The sequence below is a fragment of the Lycorma delicatula genome, chromosome 1 (assembly GCF_047948215.1).
Source record: "Lycorma delicatula isolate Av1 chromosome 1, ASM4794821v1, whole genome shotgun sequence".
NCBI lineage: Eukaryota > Metazoa > Arthropoda > Insecta > Hemiptera > Fulgoridae > Lycorma > Lycorma delicatula.
In genome coordinates, this window is record NC_134455.1 from 127,482,096 (window position 1) to 127,506,163 (window position 24,068).

At 31.8% G+C, this 24,068-nt stretch overlaps 1 protein-coding gene across 3 annotated transcripts; it reads left to right on the top strand.

The window, feature by feature from the left end:
* Positions 1-3,518: 3,518 nt before the first annotated feature.
* Positions 3,519-19,770, top strand: LOC142318180 (uncharacterized). Of its 3 annotated transcripts, none has more exons than XM_075354731.1 (5): positions 3,519-3,734; positions 6,950-7,093; positions 10,956-11,102; positions 13,228-13,368; positions 17,885-19,770. In XM_075354731.1, the coding sequence occupies exons 2-5, from the start codon at positions 6,953-6,955 to the stop codon at positions 19,136-19,138; spliced, it is 1,683 nt and encodes a 560-aa protein (XP_075210846.1). In that variant the 5' UTR covers positions 3,519-3,734; positions 6,950-6,952; the 3' UTR covers positions 19,139-19,770. The 3 variants fall into 3 exon arrangements, with proteins under 3 accessions (XP_075210846.1, XP_075210845.1, XP_075210847.1); XM_075354730.1 differs by lacking the exon at positions 3,519-3,734 and adding an exon at positions 3,931-4,158; XM_075354732.1 differs by lacking the exons at positions 3,519-3,734; positions 10,956-11,102 and adding an exon at positions 3,931-4,158.
* Positions 19,771-24,068: the final 4,298 nt, after the last annotated feature.

Sequence of the window (24,068 nt, forward strand, 5' to 3'; positions counted from 1 at the left end):
ACGACGGATCCTGTGAAGGAGGTGATGAAATTGGTTGATAACGGGGCAAAGGCACGTGGTACACGCGCCGAATTCCTGTAGTCGTCTTTGTGGATGTATACGATGCTTTTAATTCCCTGAAGTAGGAAGCAATATTTGAAGTGATGAAAAAGGTCAATATACCGCCATATCGCAGACGAATGATAAGAGATACAAGAAAGATTTTTGGTTTACCAAATAGGCAGTAATGAGATTGAATTCAAAGGGTCAAGTAGGGCGCATCAGGAGTCAGTTTTGGGACCCATTTTATGGAATCTTACGTTCGATGGGATTTTGCGCTTCGAATATCAAGAAGGAATGCAAGCAGTAGCTTTTGCTGATGACCTTGTGCTGGTGGTCACTGCAAAGAAGGAGGAAGACGTAGCGAGACAAATGAGGCAAATAAGCGAAACAAATGAGGCACTAAATATGGTGAATAAATAATTGAATGAGAACTAGAGGACTTCGGCTCTCACACGATAAAACGGTAGCGGTCAATATTACGGGGAGACAAATTATAAGGCATATTCCGATTGTGACTGAGGAAGGCCTGGTCCAGTTCGTCAGAAATACAAAATATCTGAGAATGTGGCTAGACCACAGGTCCTTTATTTTTCATGTACAGGAGGTTCTTACTAAAGCTGAACAAGTGGTACAAAGTCTAAATAGACTATTAAGAACAACCACTGGACCGCGAGCCTCAATTAGGAAATGTTACTCACATGTGGTGAACTCTATATTGTTATATGGTGTCGCACAGAGCTTTGAGAAGTGACAGGAATAGGAGGTACTTACAGAGAGTACAACAAAAATATTGTTATGAATAGCTTGTGCCTACTCGTCGGTGTCAATCGAAGCACTGTTTGTAATTACTGGGGTATTACCTATACAGCAGATGGCCCGAGCTAACGTAAAAATTGATGAAGGGATGAATAAGGAAGACGCGCAACGTGAATTAATAGAAGAGTGGTAGACATGGTGGGCCACCTCACGAAAAGGCAAATGGACCCGATGTTTAATAGGTGAGATCAGGCCATGAATTGGGAGGGGATTTGGTGAGCTGAATTATTGGCTCACCCAATTCCTGACCGGTCACGGCTCATTCCGAGCCTTCCTGTTCAGAAGACAAAAGGTAGATAATACGGAATGCCAATATTGTGGTCAGAGAGACACAGCTGAACAAGTCTTTTTCCAATGCGTTAGTTGGGAAAGAGAAAGAAGAAGATGTGTGGTGATTACTGATCAGATAGACGTAGGCAATGTCATTGGAATAATGCTAACATTGATAAATTCTCCGCGGTATCCAACTTTGTATTTAGTGTGCTGTATAGGAAGGTGCAGGATGCAAGGTGGTGAAAGACAGCCTTTCGTGGAGCTGTCATTCGTCTGTGTTTACACAGATGGGCGGTGGAGTTGAAGCGGGGGGGACTCCGGTAACCCCTGAGTAAGCAGCAAGTAGTACCAGTATCCAACTGAGGTGTCGAGTGATATACAAGTATGTGAGTATCAATTTCAAGCTGAGTACAGTTGCAGTTCTAGATCGAAATGCAGTAATCAGAAGTGTAGTCAATAGTCTGGTGGGGGGACAGCCCTCAGTAGAGCCGTCGTCTGTCCGTGTTAGCGTTGGTGGGCGGCGGTGGTGAAGTTGTAGAACCCCTGTGTCTCCCTGCTTTAGTACCCCCGGGTTGTGTTATACTTAATTGCAAACCCGGCTCCGGGTGGAGAGGAACGGTGAAGTAGGAGTTTTAGTCGGTAGGGTGCGGGCACTCATAGGTTTTTAATAACATCTAGCCGAATCTGTGCGAGTCCGACAATCCCCCACTTGTAGTGGTACGTAAATGGTATTTCTCCGTAACACCGATAAAAAAAAAAGTACTATCTATTCAAGACTTACAAAACTAAAATGTGATCTAGACCAGTGTTTCTCAACACAACTGATACTGCGGACCAATTAAAATTTTAAGCTTGTACTGTGGACCACACAAAAAGTTGCATACCAAGCTGAAGAGAGTGCAGGTTTTTTTTTAGTAATTCGCAGACTAATTACCTAAAAATTCAAACAATACTGTAATTAGTTCAAACAGTACAGGTGTTGGAATGGCGCATGGAGAACAGGGAAAAGGTGAAACTGATGACTGAACGATTCAGCCGGGCCATCAAACTGGCTGCGATATGGTCCTACGGCGGCATCCGCCAATGGACGGACCATTAGGTAGTGGTCAGTCCGCTGATCGGAGAGTGCCTGGAGCCGTAATGACCGCTGCTTCCTGGGTTCCGTCTGTTAAACGCAGGCATAAACCTGAGAAAAGTGATGATCCTTAGTGTGCAGCGCGCAAGAATTAGATCCGCTAGGAGAAGATACCAGCGTCGCTCCCTAACGGGGATTGTCGTTGATGATAATCGGTGCACGGTGAGTTTGGGGCCTACCTCCATCGTTTGGTAGGCGGATGACCCCAGACTACCGATACTTTAATGAAATTGACTCGGTAGAGCCATATATACAGATGTAATAGATGGGACGCGGTTAGGAACTCATTTGGGATAAGCCAATTGCATCGGGAAAACATACTGCAGTACACGCTAAAAGGAAAACATGAATGGGACAACGTAGCCTCTATGGTAACCAAAATAATACAAATCAAGGAGAGAGACGCTAGGGAGTGAGATGGAGATTGATACTGGAGTTAAGGAAATACAAGGGCAGCCCTGCTCATTAGATGGCGGTTCGCTAAGGTGGCCGCTCTTGATGAGTGACTGGGGACCCCTTGAGTTCGGGGGAAAACTGAAAAGACTAAAGACCCGGCTAGATCCCCTCTGGTTTGAGGCATGGCACAAAGAAAAGACAGAGTCCTGGCCTACTGGGTGAGCAACCCCTGCAGGGCATGACAAGGCCGGATCCTGTAGGGATTCGGAAGATTAGAGGCCAGGCAACCACTGAGGATGCCCATTGCGTAACTGTTAGATCATTCTCAGTGGCCTTGGGGAAAAAAAGATAGCAAAAAGAGTACCGACCTCCGTGACGCGAGTGATTGCGTCTCAATCTTTAAAACGGAGTTCCCAGGTTTGAATCCCGCTCAGGTATGGCATTTTCTCATGCTGAAAATCATCTCACCTCATCCACTTAAGTAATACCTCTATAGTGGTCCCGGAGTTAAAAAAAAAGATTACCAAACGAACGGTCATTTTCGCAACACAAGCAGAAATTTACGGACGGTTGTAGAAAATTTATGTAGAGATCAGATATATCGTTATATAGAGATCAGAGTTCAAATTCAAAATCAGAATACTTTTACTGTATCGGTTTAAAAAGTAGTTTTATCCCTACTCTTGCACTTACCTCTGAGCATGCGCTGTTTTTATTTTATTTAGTTCCACCGGTTCTATCACTCAATTAGTGGCCCTAGTTTATGCTTCAAATTATACCAATTCCAATACATGGATCTCGTATCCAGTTATATAGAGATCAGTGGTTCTATACATACACAAAAAAGAATTATCATCTAAACACGTTTAAAATTATCAAAGACGTAATCATACAACAGCATTCAACACGATCACAACATGCAATTCAATTCAACACACTTTTAGATCTTATTCTAAATACATGTGTACTTAAGATTATTAAAAAAAAGAACCCACCTCAGTAACAAATTGATGTGTGTGAGAACAGCAGCAGCACATTTTTGAGAACGGTCGCGATAGCGGCGGAAAACATTGTGAGTTATAAAAACATCTTAAAATTTTTTTCAGCTTGTTGCTTATATTTTTAAACTAATCAAAAGAAATTAATAGGAATGAAAAAATTCCAAGCTCTATCCGGCAATCGAATGTAGTCGTTCAGGAACAGTGGCACTGTTAGTTTCAAGATAGTCGAGTTTAAAAGATTCCTTGCTCTTCATTATCATACGGAGATTGTACCTCGAATCTGTGAATTTTTCCATCACTTAAAGGTTATGAGAAATCGTTCTTATGAAACATGAGAATGTATTTTGTTCGGTGGTGTAAATATTCCATATGTACGGATTATAATAATGAACCATTAATATAAATCAAGTATTATGTTTGTTTTTTTATAAAGGTTTCTTGTGAGGTTCAGAATTTCATTTTAAAACCATCGAATAACGTATCATATATAGAAATGTAGGTTATAAAAATCAACTAACCAACACTTTATTTACTGTGAATAGTTTATTTACATCTGAAAGAGAAATTAGTTAAAAGAAATTAGTACATCTGAAAGTAAAATTATTTACTATCAGTTGATTTTTGTAAATTTTAATGACTTATTTGCTTTAAATCTGAGTGACATAATTTTTTTTGAGCATAAAGGTTTTTATGACTAAAAGTGTTTCTTTAACATCATTGAAGTGAGACCGATTTTTTTGTTGTCAGATAGTAACTGTATTGTTTCTTATGAAAGCTATTTCTGAAACTTATAGTTAACGCTGTCAGTCAGCTATTGTTAGGTGATTCCAGTAGTTTGTTGCAGCTTCTATTGTGTTTAAGAGTAGATGTCTTAATTACTAGTAATTTTGTTTTTACATCTTAAGTTTTTAATTTTTTAGAACTGTCTTTCATTAAAGGTTCAGTTGCCATATTCTTTCATGAACATAATGAAATTATTTACATATTTATTCACAGAATAATTGTCGATACACTAATAATACTAGAAACATAATTTTTTTTATGTTTTAACAAGATTACATATGACTTTTTTAACTTGTAATATATAACCTTACGTGTGCGTCAGTATGGGAAAACTGTTTAGCCATTTGTTATTTATGATTCTTTTTTACTACATTTAGATCATTGAATTAATTAATTTAGTAATAGTTGTGAAATAAAAAAATATTGTGAACTGCTTAAAACGGAAAACACTTCAGACAATGACAGCTGTAAGTTTTTTTTTTAAGCTACTTATTCCTGTACCAGTTATTCAAAGGTTTTCTCACTTCACATACATTTGATGTAAATGCTGCACTGGTAGTCCTTTTTCATTTGAACATTATCTTCTTAGAAAGTACTGGTAATAAAAGAACTATAAATGTAAGGAGAAATGGGTAACAAGATTTACAGTACAATTAGTTCTTACGTAAAAATTAGGTTAGTGCATTTAAGTGTTTCCATTCATAAAAATCATGTTCTTAAAAAGAACTTTTTTTTGTATTTTCCTCTAGATTTTCCTGAAAAGTTAGTGTCGGTTACAATTTCAGTGTTAATTTGAATTAAATGTCATTTTATAAATGTATGTGACTATTTAACTTGGTTTTTAAATTATCTTGGAAAACAAATAATGTCAGAGTAAATTCTGGTTTACGCTATCCTTATTTACTCTCCAGTGGTTTTTTTCAATTGTTTAATATTTTTATTCTTATAGATCTTTATATATGAGTTCAGCTATTCAAAACCATAATAAGTTGCACAATATCAGAAGCTGGATTGCTTAAATCCCTCCATTAATCTTCAATACAGTAATAATTTCTTTATTGTGGAATCAGCTTAATACTATTATTGAATCAATATGAGGACTATCCCTCCATAAATTCTTCCCTGTGTGATAATAGATAATACATTTGAATCAGTTATGTTGACTATGCAATTAGCTGTCATAACATAATCTTTTTAATATTAAGATAAGCGTAATGTGTAAACTTTTGTGTGATCTAGTTTTGTAAAAGCGAAATATAAAATATCTACATTCCTCAGAATTGATAATTTTATTATTTCTTTTAGTTTTTAGTTTGACAGTACAGTGAGGAAAAAAACAATGCAAATATTAAGGGATTGTTGTGTTAAAAAGAGTACATGAAATGCTTAACTACAAAATCTGAAGTTAAAACATTTCTCTTACTAAAGATGTAGCTACTGGTGATAATTCTAAGCAATTGCTTCCCTAAATACAAATCTTTTCATACTTTTATATAAACCATTTTTTTTTAATTGACAGAATGCAACAGACACTTGGGAGTAAGTAGATCTTCCTCAATGACAAAAGTATGTTTTCTTTCTTACTTTTGAAGGTATCGTACATTTTGAAAATGATTGTATACTCAATATTTCAATCTTTTTATTTGAGGGGGCTATGAGGTCTGTAAGCCTAAAAACCATTTAATCTTAGAGTTGAAGGTCCTGAGATACTTTACTAATTTGATATGGAATAACCCAAAAGTTATACTTACAAAAATTTTTGACTGTATCCTGAAATTTCAAGATTTATAAAACTTAAGCAGACACGTATATATTTGTAGCCATGGAAAAAAAACTTTTTTTTCACGTTTACTTTTTTCTACTTGAAACTTGATCAAGCATTACAGATCTGAATCTTTGTTTTGTTGCACAATGAAGGACTCAGGTTATTCCGCAGTTAAAAGAATTAAATCCAATTTCATTAAAAAATTAAATCCTCTGAACTATTTCCTGAGTTGGAATTAAAAATAGCACCTTGTTTCTTCATTACTTACATTAGAAGTATCATGAGAAATGTTGACATTTACATAAGAAAAAAAATCAGGTGAATAATTTAGTAACAAAAATTAAGGATTTTTTCATCTGTAATTAATTTTAAAAAAGTAACTTTACTAGGTTATCTTTTCAAATACGTTTAAATAACATGAAATGTTGCAACAAAAAAGACTGCTTGATGATGCTGTCTTGCTGGTTTCAACCAGTCATTGGAATTATCAATTGATGATTGCCAAATCTAGGGTTAAAAATATGAATAATAATTTAATGATGATGGTGCAGGTCATTGCAGTTTTGATCCAATTTTTTTTTAAAGTAATAAAAAAATCTGCTGCCATTATTATTCATAATTCTTATTAAGAAATTTACTAGAATTTTTATTAGAGAAATTTCTTCCACAATAATAAAATTTAGTTAAGTTTAAGCCCAAAATATCAATCTGCGATTCATTGTCTTTTATTTATTGCAGATTATGAATGCATCAGTTTGTCATTCATTTACAGATGAAAAGCCATTATGCTCTGACATTAAAGAAGAAATTAAAGATGAAGTAGAAGAAACAGAGTGTTTGTTTTTACCAGTTGTAACAGAGGATGATCTGTTAACTGAACATGTAAGTTTTTCCTAGTTTGTCATAAGTCACTTTATACAGCCCTTTATACATTGCGTGTGTTTACATTGTGCCCTGTTTCTATGTTATTTGTTTGTTTCTATGTTATTTGTTTGTTTTTTAATTAAAATTTTTTTCTCCTGGATTCATAAAAAAACGATCATTTCAGATTTTTGAATGAAAATTGGCTAAAAGCATGCATCTTACTAATTCCTTATAAGTTTATTGAACTACTTTTGAAAATGTACCACTTATTGGGTGGAACTTTCTAATTTTTTACATTCTCACATATTACTAGATAAAATGTTGTTAAAATCAGGGTATAAAGTGATAAGTAGCTTTGCTGGAACCTGCTTGGATTTCTTTTTTGAATTTTCTTGCTGTAGTTTTCCTTAATGTAGTAATTAAAGTTAAAAGGTTTTCAGCCAAAACTGTTTTCTGTCAGGTTTGGTTACCCAACATTCCAGTGGAAGGTTTGTAACGATGGTTTGCTCTACTGTTGTTAACAGGGGCACTTCTTGTCGGTTAAGCAGTGGATTGGAGCAAAAAAACTACTAAAGTGAGTTATAACTTTTTGTGGGCAGTGTTGTGTCTCTTGTGAATAATTATCCCAATTTTGTTGTGCTAAACAGGTTAATTATACTAGGCCCAGCAAAATTAATACCAAACAGAATTGATATTTATTAAAATCTATACATTTAAGATTGAATTCTTGTTTACATAATGCTCATGACTTGGCCTGTCGTGTCACAGTGTTTTATATTGAATTCTTGTTTACATAATGCTCATGACTTGGCCTGTCGTGTCACAGTGTTTTATAAAAACTGAAAAACAATCTCATAACCTCTATTTGCACCACTAAAGTGTATATTCATCACATAACAGTGAAATCAGTATTAACAAAACTTGCTGGGTTAATGATTGATTATGTTCAAAAAAAATGTTTACCTATGGAGAGGACATTTCTCTTTTGATAATTATATAAAATTCAATCATAAATGATTGCCACTTATGAAATACCTAGCAATTCTTATAAAAATGTATAAATTGAATACCTAAATTATAAACATTAATGATAAAGAAAGAAATCAGTTTTAATAAAACAAATTGAAAATATAATAAGAATAAGATAAATTAAATCATAATTATTAACTATCCTTCAGTATTAAAAAAGATGTTTGAACTAAAAAAATGTATGTAATTTAAACTTGTAAAACTACAAATGTTTTACTTTGATATTGTGAACACAGTGAATGAATCTGTAGATTGATGAAAATTCTAGATATAAAACTGATGACTAAATAACTTGATTGGTCCCCTCATTTTTGTTGAAATAAGTTTTTCCACAACAGCAGCTAATGTACTTGCAGATAAGTAAAAACTCCACCTGGCCGTAAGGATTAGATTTCAGCTCTACTCTAGTAATATTGTTTAAAATAATTTCTATTTTCAATACTGTTCAAAAAGTTTTAGTATGATTTAAAAATTTTGTTCTATTTTAGCAGTACCAATAAAATATTTTCTTAACAATTATTGAATAATCAGATCAGATGTTGATGAATACTTTACATATAGTATATCCCCCACTTAATCTTATTAGTAGTAACTTTTAATCCAAGTGCTATTTACACTAATAGATTTAATTGTAAAAATTCTGTTGGTTATGCATTTAGTTCATATCAATATGTATTTGTGCAAGGTGTATTATATAGTATATAATATTGTGATCTGCAAAACACTCAATATTATTTCATTTTTTTGATGGAGGATATTGAATTCCATAAATTCTTTGATAACTATAACTGTTATCTGTTATGCATGTATTTATTATTGAAACATATTATTGATATGACTATCATTTATGTGAATGTTACTGATATTATTGATTAGTATCTCTAATGGATTTAGGTCGATGTAGAATATGATAAATGAGGAGGATGATTCTGTACAAAACTGAACTTAGTTTTATCACGTTAACATATTATCATGGTAGATTTTGTGAATGTGAAAAATGAAAACTAGTAGGCGAAATTGTACGCCATAGTTAGAAATGATATTTACTGCATTAAAGATATGGTGTTATCTTGGAATTTGTAAATTTGAGGTGGTAGAATAGAGGAATTAATAATATCTACTCAAATAGTGTGCAGTTTTTGATACATGTGTTCCTAATTGTTCATGGAGTACCATTTCGATTGTGTCATGTAATTGTTATGTCGCCAACCTCCATGGCCGAGTAGTCCTAGGTTCAAATCTCGATCAGGCATGGTTTTTTTTCATACACTATCAATTTCCACCAGGCTAGTGACCATAGCTGTTGACTCCTGTTCTTTCATTAAAAAAATTGTGATATTAGTATTCCAAATTTGCTTTTCATCTGAATATGATAAGGTGACAATTTAACTTTTCTTCTACCAAATCTTAGTGGTGTTTCAGAAAATATCTAACAGTTTGATTGAACTGATGTTTTTAAAAAAAAAAAGAAAGTTCACTTTTGTCCAAATTGATTTTTTTCAGCCAGTAGTAATACTGCATAGCAAACATGTTGATTAACCAAACACAGTTGTTAATTTAATCTAACATATATGACAAAAACAGATAGAGTGAATAAACTGTTTGGCATTTACTGAAAACAGGTCATTTGCCCAGCAAAATGTTGTTTTATCAATATTAAATACACTGTAAGCTAAGATCCAATAAGATCCAACAGTTTCAAAATCAAAATAAACATTATGCATGAAATATTACAATATTTCATGCATAGTGCAGATTAAAAGGGTCATAAAACTGATAAATCATGTGATAAAATGATATATGATTTTCACTTGTGTCAACTGAAACATTCTGCACCCTGCAGCCAGTGTGTAAAATAAAACTATTGTTTTTAAATTAAAAAAACATGTAGTTTAGCTAATGGAAGAATGAGTAATTTACATTAACAGATTAATGATTCAATCTGTTTTTTACCAACAGCTTGTTTTTACAAACAGTTGTTTTTTTTTCAATAAACAGTTAATTTTTGTTTTGCAGAAACATCAGAAATGCCCACCCTTATTATATGTTGTTTGGTGATGTTGCTGACCTGTGAGTAAAGGATGTTTAAAATTGTTAATAGAATTAGCCATGACATTTGTCTAGAAAGTAATAGTTATGTAATTCCTAGATCTTTTTTTATGTAATTAAGATCTTTTTTAAAGTCTCTATCTCAAATGTTCTGGATTTGAATTGTGATTATACTTGGCATTTTGTGTATGCCATAAAATACATCTACCAACAAGAAATTATAATTGGGCATCAGCTTGTTGTTTGAGGAAAAAAAACAAATATACATGTTGTCACTCTTACTTGTCACTCTCACTGTGATAATTGTAAATCTTGTCCTTCAGTTTGAACTGAATTTTAGAAATTATTTTTAATAAGCAAGAGTCATTTTATTCTCAATGAAATTTTTTTTAATAATTAAAGAACTTTATTTAGATTAATAGTTTTCAAATAACGTATATTTAAAATTGATCGTGGTTGGTATTTTGAAGTTTCAAGGTGTGGAATGCATTTATATATTAACTAATCTTGTGAGTGGATTCTTGATTATTGGTTTAAATTTGAGTCCTAGGTTTTTTTTTAATTATGTTATTTTTAAGATGTCAATTTATATTTTTTGAAAAAATGTAGAAGGTTGAAACACAAAACAGTTCCAGAATTAGGTTTATAGGAACTAGTTTCCTTACGTTGGTGTGAGGAACATATTATTGAGAAATTCGACAAACCTTTGTATTTGTACAGTTGTCTCAGATTTTGGAATAGTTAGTACAGATTTATTCGTTTTGTATTATACAAAATTTATGAAATTTGTAATTTATTTTAGAAAGCTGATGCGTTGGTTAAAGAATCATTTACAGATGTAGATCCATTATGTTCTGACATTAAATTAGAAATCAAGAATGAAATTGAGAAATCTGAATTTTGTTTTGTACCTGTTGTCAAGACTGTATGTGATCTGTTATCGGAAGATGTAAGTTTTTTATTATTTTAATTCTTCAACTGTTTAGATTCTAGTTTCTAATTAATAATTTGGTTTCAAATGGAGACACATGAACACATCCACAAGCTATTTCCTTGCTTCAACATTATTTTATTCTCACTGCCCATATTCGACCCTTCATCTGCCCTAACTTAAAAAAAAAATCAAGTAAATAGTTTTAAATCTTTCTGCGAGTGTTGATAAAATTTTCTCAACTTTTTTTTTTGCAGCTGCAAAGATTATTTTAAAATATAATTTAGTTTAAAATTGACTTTTAACTCTTATTTTTATTTGTATATCATCAGATACATTGCATATGTTAGTAGCATTTCAAAAAAAAAAAATTGCTGCAGGAAGAAGGATGTTAGGAAATTTGAATTAGTTGTGAAAAATTAAAGAACCTTTTTAAATTTTTCCCTAGTTACTAGTTACTGTTTTTTTTTTTTTTTACTAAAATCAAAATTTTAGCAAATTAATAAATGATATGTTAAATTATAATAATGTTTCACCTGGAATTCAAAAAATAATTATAAATTAATTATTTATAATTAACAATACTATAATGGCTGTAGGGTGCATTGTCGACTAGTGATGGGATGATTTACCAGCAGTCTTTGAAGAAGTTCTGCTATTTCCAGGAGGTGCCAGTTGTATTGAAAAATCTGTAGTTTATTGCTGTTTGCTATATTCATCTGATTAACAGATAAATTACAGAATACATGGAAGCTCATCCCATTTTTTCATTATTAAATGATGATATTTCAATTTTACAATTGTAATATAAAATACTAAGGAAATCTGTAAGACTTAAACAATAAAAAAATTATCTATAGGTAAATTTGTAAAAATATTGCTGGACAGGTAGCGTAGGTCCTTGTAATTCTTATTGGCTGGAAGGTTGAATGTTTAGTCCTTCTAATTCAAACTGAGTCTAAAAAAAAATCATTAAAATCACAATACATTAAGATATTGAATTTATTTGAAATTTTGTTTTTTAATTCTGAAAGTTTATATAGAATAGTTTCAAAGGAATGAAAAGGCACTTGTAAATTACCAAAATATCAGTTTTAGATTAGGGCATTGAACTACTCAGCATTAAAAATTAATTTCTTCTATAGATATACACTATATATTGATAGAGATTTGTAAATATATACTAACATTCAACTTTTTTTTAAGAATGTAGTCAGCAAAAATTGAGACTCCTTCATTTTTATATGCAGTTGTACAAAATGTTCAGCAAACATGAAATTATCTTGGGTCAGAAATGGTGGCTTCTGTGTTGAACAATCAATGTTTTGAACAAATGTCTAAAAGCTAGTTACTGGAAAGAAATTACAACTTTGGTTTTTTTAGGCATTGAATATTTGTATGAGAAATCATAATATTATTGTAATTAAAGTTTTTTGAAAAGAAAGAATCAGTTTGATATTTTAAGATTAGGGTCAACTAATAATTCTAGTAATGATGTTATGTGTATTAATATTATAAGAATTTATTGTATTTTTAGAGAAAGAGCTGTTAATATAAATTATTATCTTAGAGCTAGATAGGATTCTGTCATTGGAGCTATTAAAGAATTTAAGAGGGAAATCATTTTGAAAGACAGAAAAAAATTATCCATGTCATTTATAAAAAAATCCTTCCTTCCTCATAATTGCCAACAAAGGGCTTCATCCAAAACTACTTTACATCCAAATTTAAATGTAACACTTGACATATGGAAGCCACATTTAGCCACAAAAGAATGTGCGACATCGTACCAGTATGACTTCTCATGTGACATTCACTTTCATTCATGTTGCTTCAAACATTGAAGATTTGTACATGAAAGCTGTCAGTTCCTTGTTTGGCTCAACCTCCTGATCTTCATAGCAATACCAGCGATCTGTGTCGTCAGCTTATCAATGGCATTTGTATCAATGATAATGACATCATGGTCCTCTGGATACAACAGTACTATACTTGCTCTCTGTCACGTGTGGGAAGTATAATTTTGACAACAGTTTGTAGCTAAGTAATGAAAATGTTTTTAAAAATAACATTAATTTTATACCCAGCAAATAGAATTCTTTAAGTAGTTACTGTTGCATAAATGTTTTGTTTGATGTTGCAGGATGTTGATGTATCATGCTCTTCTCAGTTGTTAAAAGAAGATAAATCCCTGATAAAGAGTGGCAACATTTCATTGGCTGCAACTAATGTGGAATTAAAATCAGTTAAATTAGAACAGTGTGTTGTAAAACATGAGGAAGTGGTAAGATCTGTGTTTTTGTTCTAGACTCTGAGTTAAGTTAATAGACAAGTGAACAAAAAGTCTTGGGACAAGACAACTCTATACCTTAAAGTAAACATAAAGTAAAACAAATCACCTTATAGTAAAATGTTATCAGAGTTTACAATAGAAAATAATCCAACAAAGAAAATTGCATGCATTGTTGTTTGACTAAGATTAGTACAGGAATTAAATTTTACTTTGTGTTAATGGCATTTTACCTTACTTCATACCCTTGATTTGCAAGATGACACTTTTACAGACATTTCAGATATTAAGAATTATTAGTTTGTAAATGATATTGTTTACTGCCTTACTAAGTACCTAAAAAATCGTACTTACACAGTAGGGCTAAAAAGTTCCCAAACTAAATTTCTGTAGGCGATACAAGTAGCGCCATCTCTCGTACAACCAAGAAACTATTACAATGTCTGATGAGTGTGTGTACCAAAATTTCATTACATTTCATCACTCCAGTCTTGAGTTATATTCGGCCACATACGTTGTGTTCACGTGACCTTGTGTGAGCTCACAATCCAACCCCATAGGGGAAGACACCCCCCTTGTGACGCTTCCGGTCACCACACCACCACCCCCCCCCCCACGTTCGTAGCCATGATGGGCTTTAATGGGAGTCGTTTTTCACACTCTAACTTCTTACATCTCACAGTAATAAGCCAGGCCTCATTGGGATGCCACCGATGTAAATGCCTCTGTAGACATTTGTATCGGTAATTTTTGAACTCAGCTTCTGCCTTCACTGTAGGCCTCATCCGAACATCTTGAATGTCTTACATCATTTCCCTCTGAACTAGCTAACCGAGTCTGCAGAAGCACGAACTCTGCACCTAGTTCTACTTTTATTGAGCCAATTCTAGTAAATGTCTTGAATTCAAGGCAATTTAACAACAACATACAATCAAAAAGTGTTGTTCACAACAACAAAGTTTAGTCCTAATTCCCTTAATGAACTCAACTTCAGTTCATACCTCATACTTAGGTTAATTACAGACTCCAGTCTTGTCTACCAGGGAGAGGTGGACAGACTTCCTACTCCTTCTCAGCTCCATCGCAGAGGCCCGCGTGACATTTACTTTCTTTCAACCATCGTCGAGATCCCACTACACCTCATGGCTACATGGGATCCATACCCTCGGCATGCAGTCGCCATCCTGCTGACAGTGTCACGACATATAACAGAAAAGTGCAATAAAGTTTTGTGTTCAACTTCAAAAATCTTTTGTTACTTATTCTATGATACAGCACGTATTTGGTGATGAAGCTGCATCTCGTACTACAACATACGTGTGGTGGAAGCAGTTTAAAGATGGTAGAGAGTCGTTGGATGATGAATGATGCGGGAGGCCATCAACAGTTGTTCATGACAAAAACATTGCAGAAGTGTGCGCACTCCTGCTCAAACAATTCATCTTACCCTTTGACCCATAGCAGAAGAGCTAAACATTGGTAAAGACACGGTACATACATTTGTAACAGAAAAAGTGAACTGCTGAAAGGTGTGCTCTTGTTTTGTTTCACACTTCATGACCAAAGAACAAAAACAGATGTGTCTTTCTTGTACACAAGAGTTCATTGAAATTGCTGATAGCCCTGCAATGGTTTTCTCACTCTTCATAGCAGTGTTGGAACTCAGAAACTGAAATATCCTTCAGATGGTCGGTTAAATTTTTTTAATGTTTACTACTGTTCCAAAATGGTACTGTTGAGGTGTATTTTTAAAGTCGGCAACAGGAAAAAGTCTCAGGAACTAAAGTCAGGTGAATAAGGTGGTTGAGGAACTACAGGAATGTTTTTTTTTTCTAAAAACTCATTAATTGAAAGTGCAGTGTGGGTCACAATTACAGTAGGGTCACAATTTGATAATTGTAACTTCACTGAGATTCCTAAATTTATGATTTTGCACATGTACAGTGTTTATTATGGTTAAATATTATGTTTGATGATCAAACTTAAAAATAAAATAGAACTGACCAGTAAACAATAGAGGAAGAAAAGTATACTTACTCACATTTGCTATAAATATATTTAGAAAATATTGTAAAAAAGAAATTATAAATTTACTTTCAAAGTGAAAGCTGTTTGTCCAAGAACATTACAATACTTTCTGCTGAGCCAAATAATATTTCTCTAACCAAACAGTTAAAAAAGTAATTCTATCAGAACTTATAGCAACCTTTACAAAAAAAATTTCAGAAATAAAGTAAATACCACTTCTTGGGAATAATTTTTTAATATATAATTAAATTGTATATTCAGCCTGTGTGTAACAGAATCTGTTAGTGATCAATTAATTACCTTTTTTAGATTAACAATTCCAGCTACACATTATAATATGGTGCGTAACAAAATAATTATTAAAAAACTAAATTCATGCACAACGGCATTATTGTCCTCAAAAACATGGACACTAATTTTTGGTTTTCTTTATTTATATTTAAAAAGACAACATTACACTTGTTTTCTCTAAAAGTTTGCATCTGAATGAATCCGGCAAAAGTGTACTATACAGTAGGTTAGCTGAGCGTCTTACACACTGTTTACAAAAACAATTTGTACAAATTTTTATTAAACGAAAGAGTTCAGTTAAGAAAGATAAAGGTCTGTAAAACTGGAGTTCATATTCGTATCGTTGTTTCTGACACAAGAGTTGTAATAGAGAACCAGAAGACTCCATTAGAAGTATAGTTTCTAAAGCTAGGAAAAGGAATATATACAAATTGGGCCCTTGTATATTACACAGGTTAAGATAAGCAGGTGGCTGATTCAAGCACATTATCTGCGTTATTTTATACACACTTACTTTCATTATCTGCAAGTAACCTGTATCCTGTTTTGAAGCAAGTGAGGTCAATCAGCTCTGAAGCAGTTTGCTTATGCAGGTTAGTGTTCCCTCCACTGAAGTAACATCACATCCGTAAGTTACATCAAGTAATCTGCTTGTAACTTGCTTTATGTGGGTGAGCTGTACAATTTAATGAATGTACATTTTTGTTATTAAAAAAATGAATATAGTGATCTGAGGATTTGTAGTAAAAATGTTCAGTGTGATTAGCTTTGGATTATATAAAATTAAATTGGCTCGAGAAAGTGTACTGAAGGAAAGCATGACCATTCTTATGGTCATTGAAAGTTTTGAAATTGAAGAAGGCAAAACCGTGATATAACATTTGTGTAGCCTGAATATTAAGCAACATTATAGCTTTTGAACCAACCAGAATTCTTTACTGCCATTTAACTTTGTAATAAGAAAAATCTAGTATGTTAAAAATACAAAAATCATTATTCGGGTTTGAATATAAAGAAAATTTGAATAAAATTGTTTGTGAGATAATTTGTAGTTTTTTTGTTTGCCATTTTTCACTATGAAAGAAAATATTACCTTACTCATTTTTTACAAGAGATTATTAAAAACAATAATAATACAGAATATTATGAAAGTGTTTTGTTTTCATCCTGACTGGTATTTAACAATCCAGTTTCAGCATAAAAGTAAATTTAAGGAAAGTAAAAAATTACTTTTTTTTTTTTTGTAAGTAAAAGTTTCATTATGAGGTAATCTTTTTAAATAAATAATTTTAAATTTTCATAAAACTGTTAAAGTTTTATTGCTGTCATTAAATTCATGTGTCAACTGCACCTTAAAAATGGATTGTGAAAAGTAAAATGTAAAATGCTTATCTGTAAGTTTTCATTTAACTTACAGCAAATTATGTCAAGATTACAGAATAAATAGTAGGTTTTTGAAATAACAGATTTCAGATCATACATAAGAAAGATTCTAAAATTTTATTGATTTTGAAAGATCATTTTTTTAAGGATTTCTGTCTTTTGGGTTTTTTCCGTTGATTTTTTTTTATAAATACACCTGTTAATATGCTTGAACATAATTACTGAAATGTTTTTTTTTTGCACAAAATTTTATCACATTAATATTTATCACAATTTATTAAATGCTTATAAAATTTTAAAGAAAAATTAAATACCCTGTTTACACTTTACTCATTTTCAATATATTGCTGTATTCTTTACAAAAACTAGCAATTGCGTAATATTTGTTTCTTAAAAGTGCAATGACATGTTAATGACATCTTCTTAGTTAATAAAGAAAATTCTTTAGGTAATATTTAACAACAAAAAATAATCCAAAAAAAATACACCAAGATTTTGAAAAAATTGAAAGGAAGATATTAGAATAAAATTAACAAACATGAATGTAGAATCATTTAGGTTACATACAACATAAAACATACTTTTATAAATTAGTAGCAAATGTTTATTAGTTTCATTTATGATCTCTAGAAAACCATCATACTTTATGAACAGTTTTGACTAAAAGAAAGTACAAGAATATCAATAAATAGATAAATTATAAACCAATTTTTATATTTACATGAAATTTTTTCAGCACACCGTAATCCAAACTGTTGGATTTAATTGTATTTCTAAAGGGGTATAAATTTGTTTTTTTTTTTTACAGGATCTTGGTACAGAAACAATTTACTGTTCAGTGGAGGAAAATGCTGATAAGAAGTTACAGACAGCAAAAAAAAGTATTACTATTACTTGCAATAAATATAAGCAAAATTTCATACATGATCATGCAATAAAATATAAACAAGATGATTGTTGCAATGTTTCATTCAAAGACAAAATTGGACCGTGTACGGAGAAAATAGTTAAAGAAAGAAAACACTGTGATGTTTGCTTGAATTCATTTTTAAATAATGCAAAACACAGTGAGCACAATTGTTCAGGGGATGGTATATTTTATTATAATTGTGGTGATGTTTTTGTTTCTAACAAAATGCTTTCAAACTATTTATGTAAAAATGCAAGTGAACTTAATTATGTAGTACCCAATGTGTCTGATGATGCTCATATTTTTGATCGCATAAAACAAAAAGAGGGCAAAACAATTCAAAGTAAAAATACTGTAAATTACTACATTAATACTCATTCAAATGAAAAGAGGTATAAATGTGCATTTTGTCCTAAGTCTTTTGATCAGAATGGTTATTTAAAAAAACATCTTTTGATTCATACTAGGGGGAAAAAGTTCACTTGTAATTTTTGTCAGAAGTCTTTTAATAGAAATGATCATTTAAAGAGACACCTTTTGATTCATGATAGTGATGGGAAATTTACATGTGATATTTGTCAGAAATCTTTTAGTCAGTATGGGCATTTAAAGACACATCTTTATATTCACACTGGAGAAAAAAAATTCACCTGCACTTTTTGTCAGAAATCTTTTACTCGGAATGGACATTTAAAAACACACCTTTTGATACATTCTAGCGAGAAGAAATTCACGTGTGATCTTTGTCAAAAATCTTTTAGTCAGAAAAGCTACTTAAGATCACACCTTTTCATTCATTCTGAAAAAACAAAATTCAATTGTAATTTTTGTCAAAAGTCTTTTACTCATAGTTCTACTTTAAAAACACATATTTCCATTCATACTGGTGAGAAAAAATTTACATGTAATTTTTGTCAAAAGTCTTTTAGTCAGAATAGTAATTTAAACAGGCACCTTTTGATTCACAGTGGTGAGAAGAAATTCACCTGCAATTTTTGTCAAAAGTCTTTTGGACAAAATTCTACTTTAAAGAGTCACCTTACTGTTCATACAGGTGAGAAAAAATATACATGTAATATTTGTCTGAAATCATTTAAAAATAAAGGTAATTTAGTTAAACACATTAATATTCATACAGAAACATCTGCTTAACATGAAATTTTTAAACCTCTCAAGAGTGTAAATGTTTTTTATGGTTTTAAGACAAAATATGACATTTATATTTTTTTACTGTATTAGAGCTTTTTTGCAATCCCAAAAACAACCAGATTTTTGTATTCTGGCCCAAAAATGTAATATTTTAGATGTAAGTACACTTAGGTATGATAAATATCTAAATGAATGCTCAATTTAGTAGTTTAAAATGCTTCAAAGTGAAGCTGTATGATTTGATCTTATTGCAATCAAAATCAGTTTGGACTTCCTGCAAATATTTGCAATCTAACAAGACATTCTTTATGTACCTACATTATGTATTAGAATGCTTTTGATACAGTTAGCAATTATAATAGGAGAAAATTATTAACCTCAGTACAAAACAAGTTTTCAGAGGTTTATATTAATCATACAAAATTCCAAATTAACTAATTTATTAATGAACGTAGAAAAAGTAACATAACTTAAATATTGAAATACAGAATAATTTTGCTTATATTATTTTGTGACGTATAATGTAATGTAGATAAATTAATAAATTATTTGTAAAAGTAGTATATACAAAACAATCGTGCAAAAATCGTAAATGAAAGTTGATTTTTTTAATAAAACAGTTTATTTTTATTTAGATAGAATTTTGTGTGTTTTTAAATTTCTCATACACCATTTCTTGCAATCATGATTACTGTGCACCTGTAAGCTTCTATACTACACCAAAAAAAATTTTTTTACAAAAATAAAATACTAATTTTTAAACAATTTGTTAAAAAAAAAAAAGTGAATTTATTAATGTTGGGATTTGCAAAACAATGTACTAAGACTATGCTGCTTGATAAGTTTATATCCTAAGATTGCTCTCTTTAAAATCTAATTGGAATACCCTAATGTCAGATAGATCAGATTTAGTGTAAACATGAGTAAATGAGTCTCAAAATTAATCATTCAATTAAAATCAGAAATTTATATTTAATCGCTTAGTTATCCTTTAATTAAAATTACTTAACAATGAAAAATTGAAAACAAACTGAAACTTAGCTACAGCCCTAAGTTATTTACCATTATACATTATAATGAATATTTATACATTATTTATTCATTATGAAACAAACTATTTACATGTAAAAAAATAAATAAATAAATAATATACATATAAAAAAAACATAAAAACAATCCTTTGCTTAGTGTATGTTTGACTCGTAGAAGACCTATTATTAATCTACTTGAAACTCGTAGAACCCTCATTATTTGTTTACTTGAACTTTGATATTCGCATATTAGAATTTCACAAATCATTTTTTTAATACTTATACTAATACGGAATTGGCAAACCCGAAATTAATTCTAGTTGTAATTTTGAATAAATTTATCATTTTTAACAAGTATCATTTTTAATAGTTCTTTATTAAATATAAATAGTCGATGGATTAGTATTATTGTAATGGATCCATTGAAATATTATTGCAGAGAGGCCTTTAATAATAAAGTTTATCCAAAATAAAACATAAACTATACATTTTTTGAACAACATTTTATGAACAAAATCACTGTGAGTGATTTTATGAAAATCACTGTGAGCTGCAGTGCAGTGATTTTGTTCATAAAATGCAGCTCACACTGACGAACATAAACTGTGTCTAATTGATGGTTTTCCTGTCTAACACCACCACCATTCCTAAGCATTAGTCTATATGAATGCATGTATGCACACTTAACTTAGCTTTCTGTGGGAAAAGTTTGTTTCCATTGCGAGTGTGATGTCATACTATGATAAAATTTATTTTTAGCAAGAATGTGCGACGAGAATTAAATCATCAAAAAATATTTTATTCTTTTCTAATTATGCCATGATTATCCATAATCAGTCTTCTCAAAATAAATCCATTTAACCTCACATTTTTTAAATCATCCCTCTACGTAATATAAAATTTATAAAATAAAAAGTATATAATACAAACAAAGCAACCAACTTAATTAAGCCCTATGAGCCTATTTTAGTCAAAATTTATAATGGTTCCACACCTCCCAATTAAATATCAAAAATTATTCTCACTCTCTCATGTCAATTTATGTAAAAAGAGCAAATACACATACAATAAAACTTTTCAGGAGACCCCTTATTTCTTTTCATTTCCTTAATGAAAATTTATTTTTTACCTTACAATACATGATTGTTTTGTTAGTTTTCTAGTCAGTATAAGTTAGTTAGAAAGTAAAATTTACTTTAAATCAGTGCAGGGTATTTCCCTTTTACATATCATTATTTTATTCAATTCATTTACCCTATATAATTTGTAAATAATTTTTTATTAGTGGTTGGGAAATAATCAATAAAACTTAAAAAAAGAATTATAAGTTTTATTTAAAATCAATCTTGAGTGTAATTTTAGAAAATACAATAATAATACAAGGTGTGTGAGAAAAGTAATGAGATTGGTAACATTACAAACGATCTGGTAACGCCGTGTCTACTGGTCTGTGCTAGACCGGATGTTACGAAAATGGAGCACCGGAATTTAGAGCAACGTTGTGGGATCAAGTTTTGTGTTGAACTTGGGAATCCGCGAGTGTGACCTTTGAAAAGTTGAAACAGCCCTATGGGGAACATTGCTTATCAAGCGCACAAGTTTTCCACTGGTACAAACCATTCTTAGAAGGCAGAGAACACATTGAAGATCAACCTCGCTCAGGGAGACCTTCAACTTCAAAATCTGATGAAAACGTTGAGCGTGTGAGGGTTCTTCTGAGATCAGACTGTCGTTTAACAATAAGGATGATGAGTGAACAGTTAAATTTAAACACTTTCACCGTACATCAAATTTTGATAGACAATTTGGACATGCAAAAGGTTTGTGTGAAATTGGTGCCGAAAAACCTCACAACAACAGAAGAACAGTTGAAGAAACATGTGTGTTGATCTTGAGAGGATTGACAATGACCAAGAATTCTTCAATCGTGTGATCACAGATGATGAATCCTGGATATTTGAGTACGATCCTGAAACAAAGTGGCAAAGCAAAAAGTGGCACACTCTCGACCAAAAAAATGTCGAATGAGCAAATCAAAGATCAAAACCATGCTGATTTGCATTTTTGATGGTAGGGGTATCATGCATAAAGAATTTGTTCGTCCAGGACAAACTGTCAACTAAGCGTTATACAAAGGTGTCCTTGAAAGTCTCAGGAAAAGAGTGATTCGCATTGCAGACAATGGATGCTTCATCATGATAATGCCCCGTGTCACACGGTCATTTCCATGAGGGAATTTTTGACCTCAAAACACATTTCTACGGTTCCTCAACCCCCCCTATTCATCTGATCTGAGTCCTTGTGACTTTTCCTTTTCCCAAAATTGAAACATGTCTTAAAAGGACGTCATTTTGGAACTCAGGAGATAATTCAAAAGACTGTGACCGACCAGTTAAAAGCCATACCAGCACTGCTACCAGGAGTGGGAACAACGACTCCGCCGGTGTATAGCTGCCCAAGGGAACTACTTTGAAGGGTATAATATTGTTGTTTGAAAAAAATAAAAACTTTGGTAAGTAAAAAGGTCAGTCTCATTACTTTTCTCACTCACCTCGTAAGTTAATGGTAGCATAAATTTTAATTTTTATCTAGTTGTGCAAACAAAACCAACCAATGTTTGCACCAGTTGTGCAAACAGTAACCAAGGAGTTCCAATGACACTGAAGTAATTAAACTTAAATTTAAACCAAATGTTAATTTTCAAAATTTTTTATAAACCTTTTAAATTATTATATCTCTGCATATAGTACAGTCATGAATTGACAATGACCAGTATTTAAAAAGAACAATAATGTTGAACAACAACTTGATAACATGAATTTTTTCCTTTAGTTGCACACCACACCATTTACGTTAACATGAAATTAAAATTATCCAGGCCTCTATTAACAGACCTCCTGTTATCTATTATCCAGGCAGGAGCTTCTGCTTGAGAAAGTTACATTTTTATTATTATCATATTTGATGGTAGCCATAAATTCTGGTTCAAATGATGTGCTATCACTAAATATTTAGGCAGTAAAGATGCTACTCATCTTACTGTAAATAATATGTCATCAAAATGATAGTATACTTGGTACAAGTTAAAGGACAAAGAAATTTAACAAACTTTAACCAATAAATACCGTCTTCATATCAAAAACTAGTTTGTGTGTACTAGTAACACACTCTAAATAACCCAAAGCAATAAAGTTATAGAATGGATTTTTGAACTGGTGCTTCCATCATTACAGGAAAGTAATCAACATTGATTACTCAAGAAAAAAAATGAAGCTCTTCTTATTTAACTAATTATTCCCAAGATCTCTAATCATTTGGAAGCCATTTGAACCGGCCCCTAACAAATCATCAGTATTAAGGTTAGTCGCAAAATTTAGAGAGACCGGATCTGTTAATAACAAGAAACACAAAAGATCTGCGTCAGTGTTGAATACAGATACTGTCACTGAAATCAAAGACCGATTACTCGCCTCGCCAAATAAATCGATCAGACGTTTGTATGCTGAAATTAATTTGTCTAAATCAACCGTTCATCGGGCGACCAAACAATTACAATTACGGTCTTATCGCGTTCAAACGGTTAATCGACTTCTTGAGCCCGACAAAGAAAAACGACTACAATATTGTCAACGGTTCCGACGATTTCTGCGTGAGGGATTAACGTTATGGAATCGTTATTTTTCACAGATGAAGCACGGTTTCATTCGGATGACTACGTAAACAGCCAAAACAGTAGAATTTGGAGTGCTGAAAATCACCACGTTTATCACGAAAGACAATTACACCTGCAGAAGTCGGGCGTGTGGTGCGCGATATCGCGGAAGAAAATAATCAGTCCTATTTTTTTCGAGTACACCATTAATGCAGAACGATATCAGGATATTTTATTTCAGTTCATCGCA

Bases quoted from the DNA above. Each gene is read 5' to 3' on its own strand.
- LOC142318180 (XM_075354731.1), top strand. From the start codon at position 6,953: ATGAATGCATCAGTTTGTCATTCATTTACAGATGAAAAGCCATTATGC. The intron at 11,103-13,227 runs GTAAGTTTTTTA...TTGATGTTGCAG, and splicing joins GTGATCTGTTATCGGAAGAT to GATGTTGATGTATCATGCTC. The intron at 13,369-17,884 runs GTAAGATCTGTG...TTTTTTTTACAG, and splicing joins TTGTAAAACATGAGGAAGTG to GATCTTGGTACAGAAACAAT.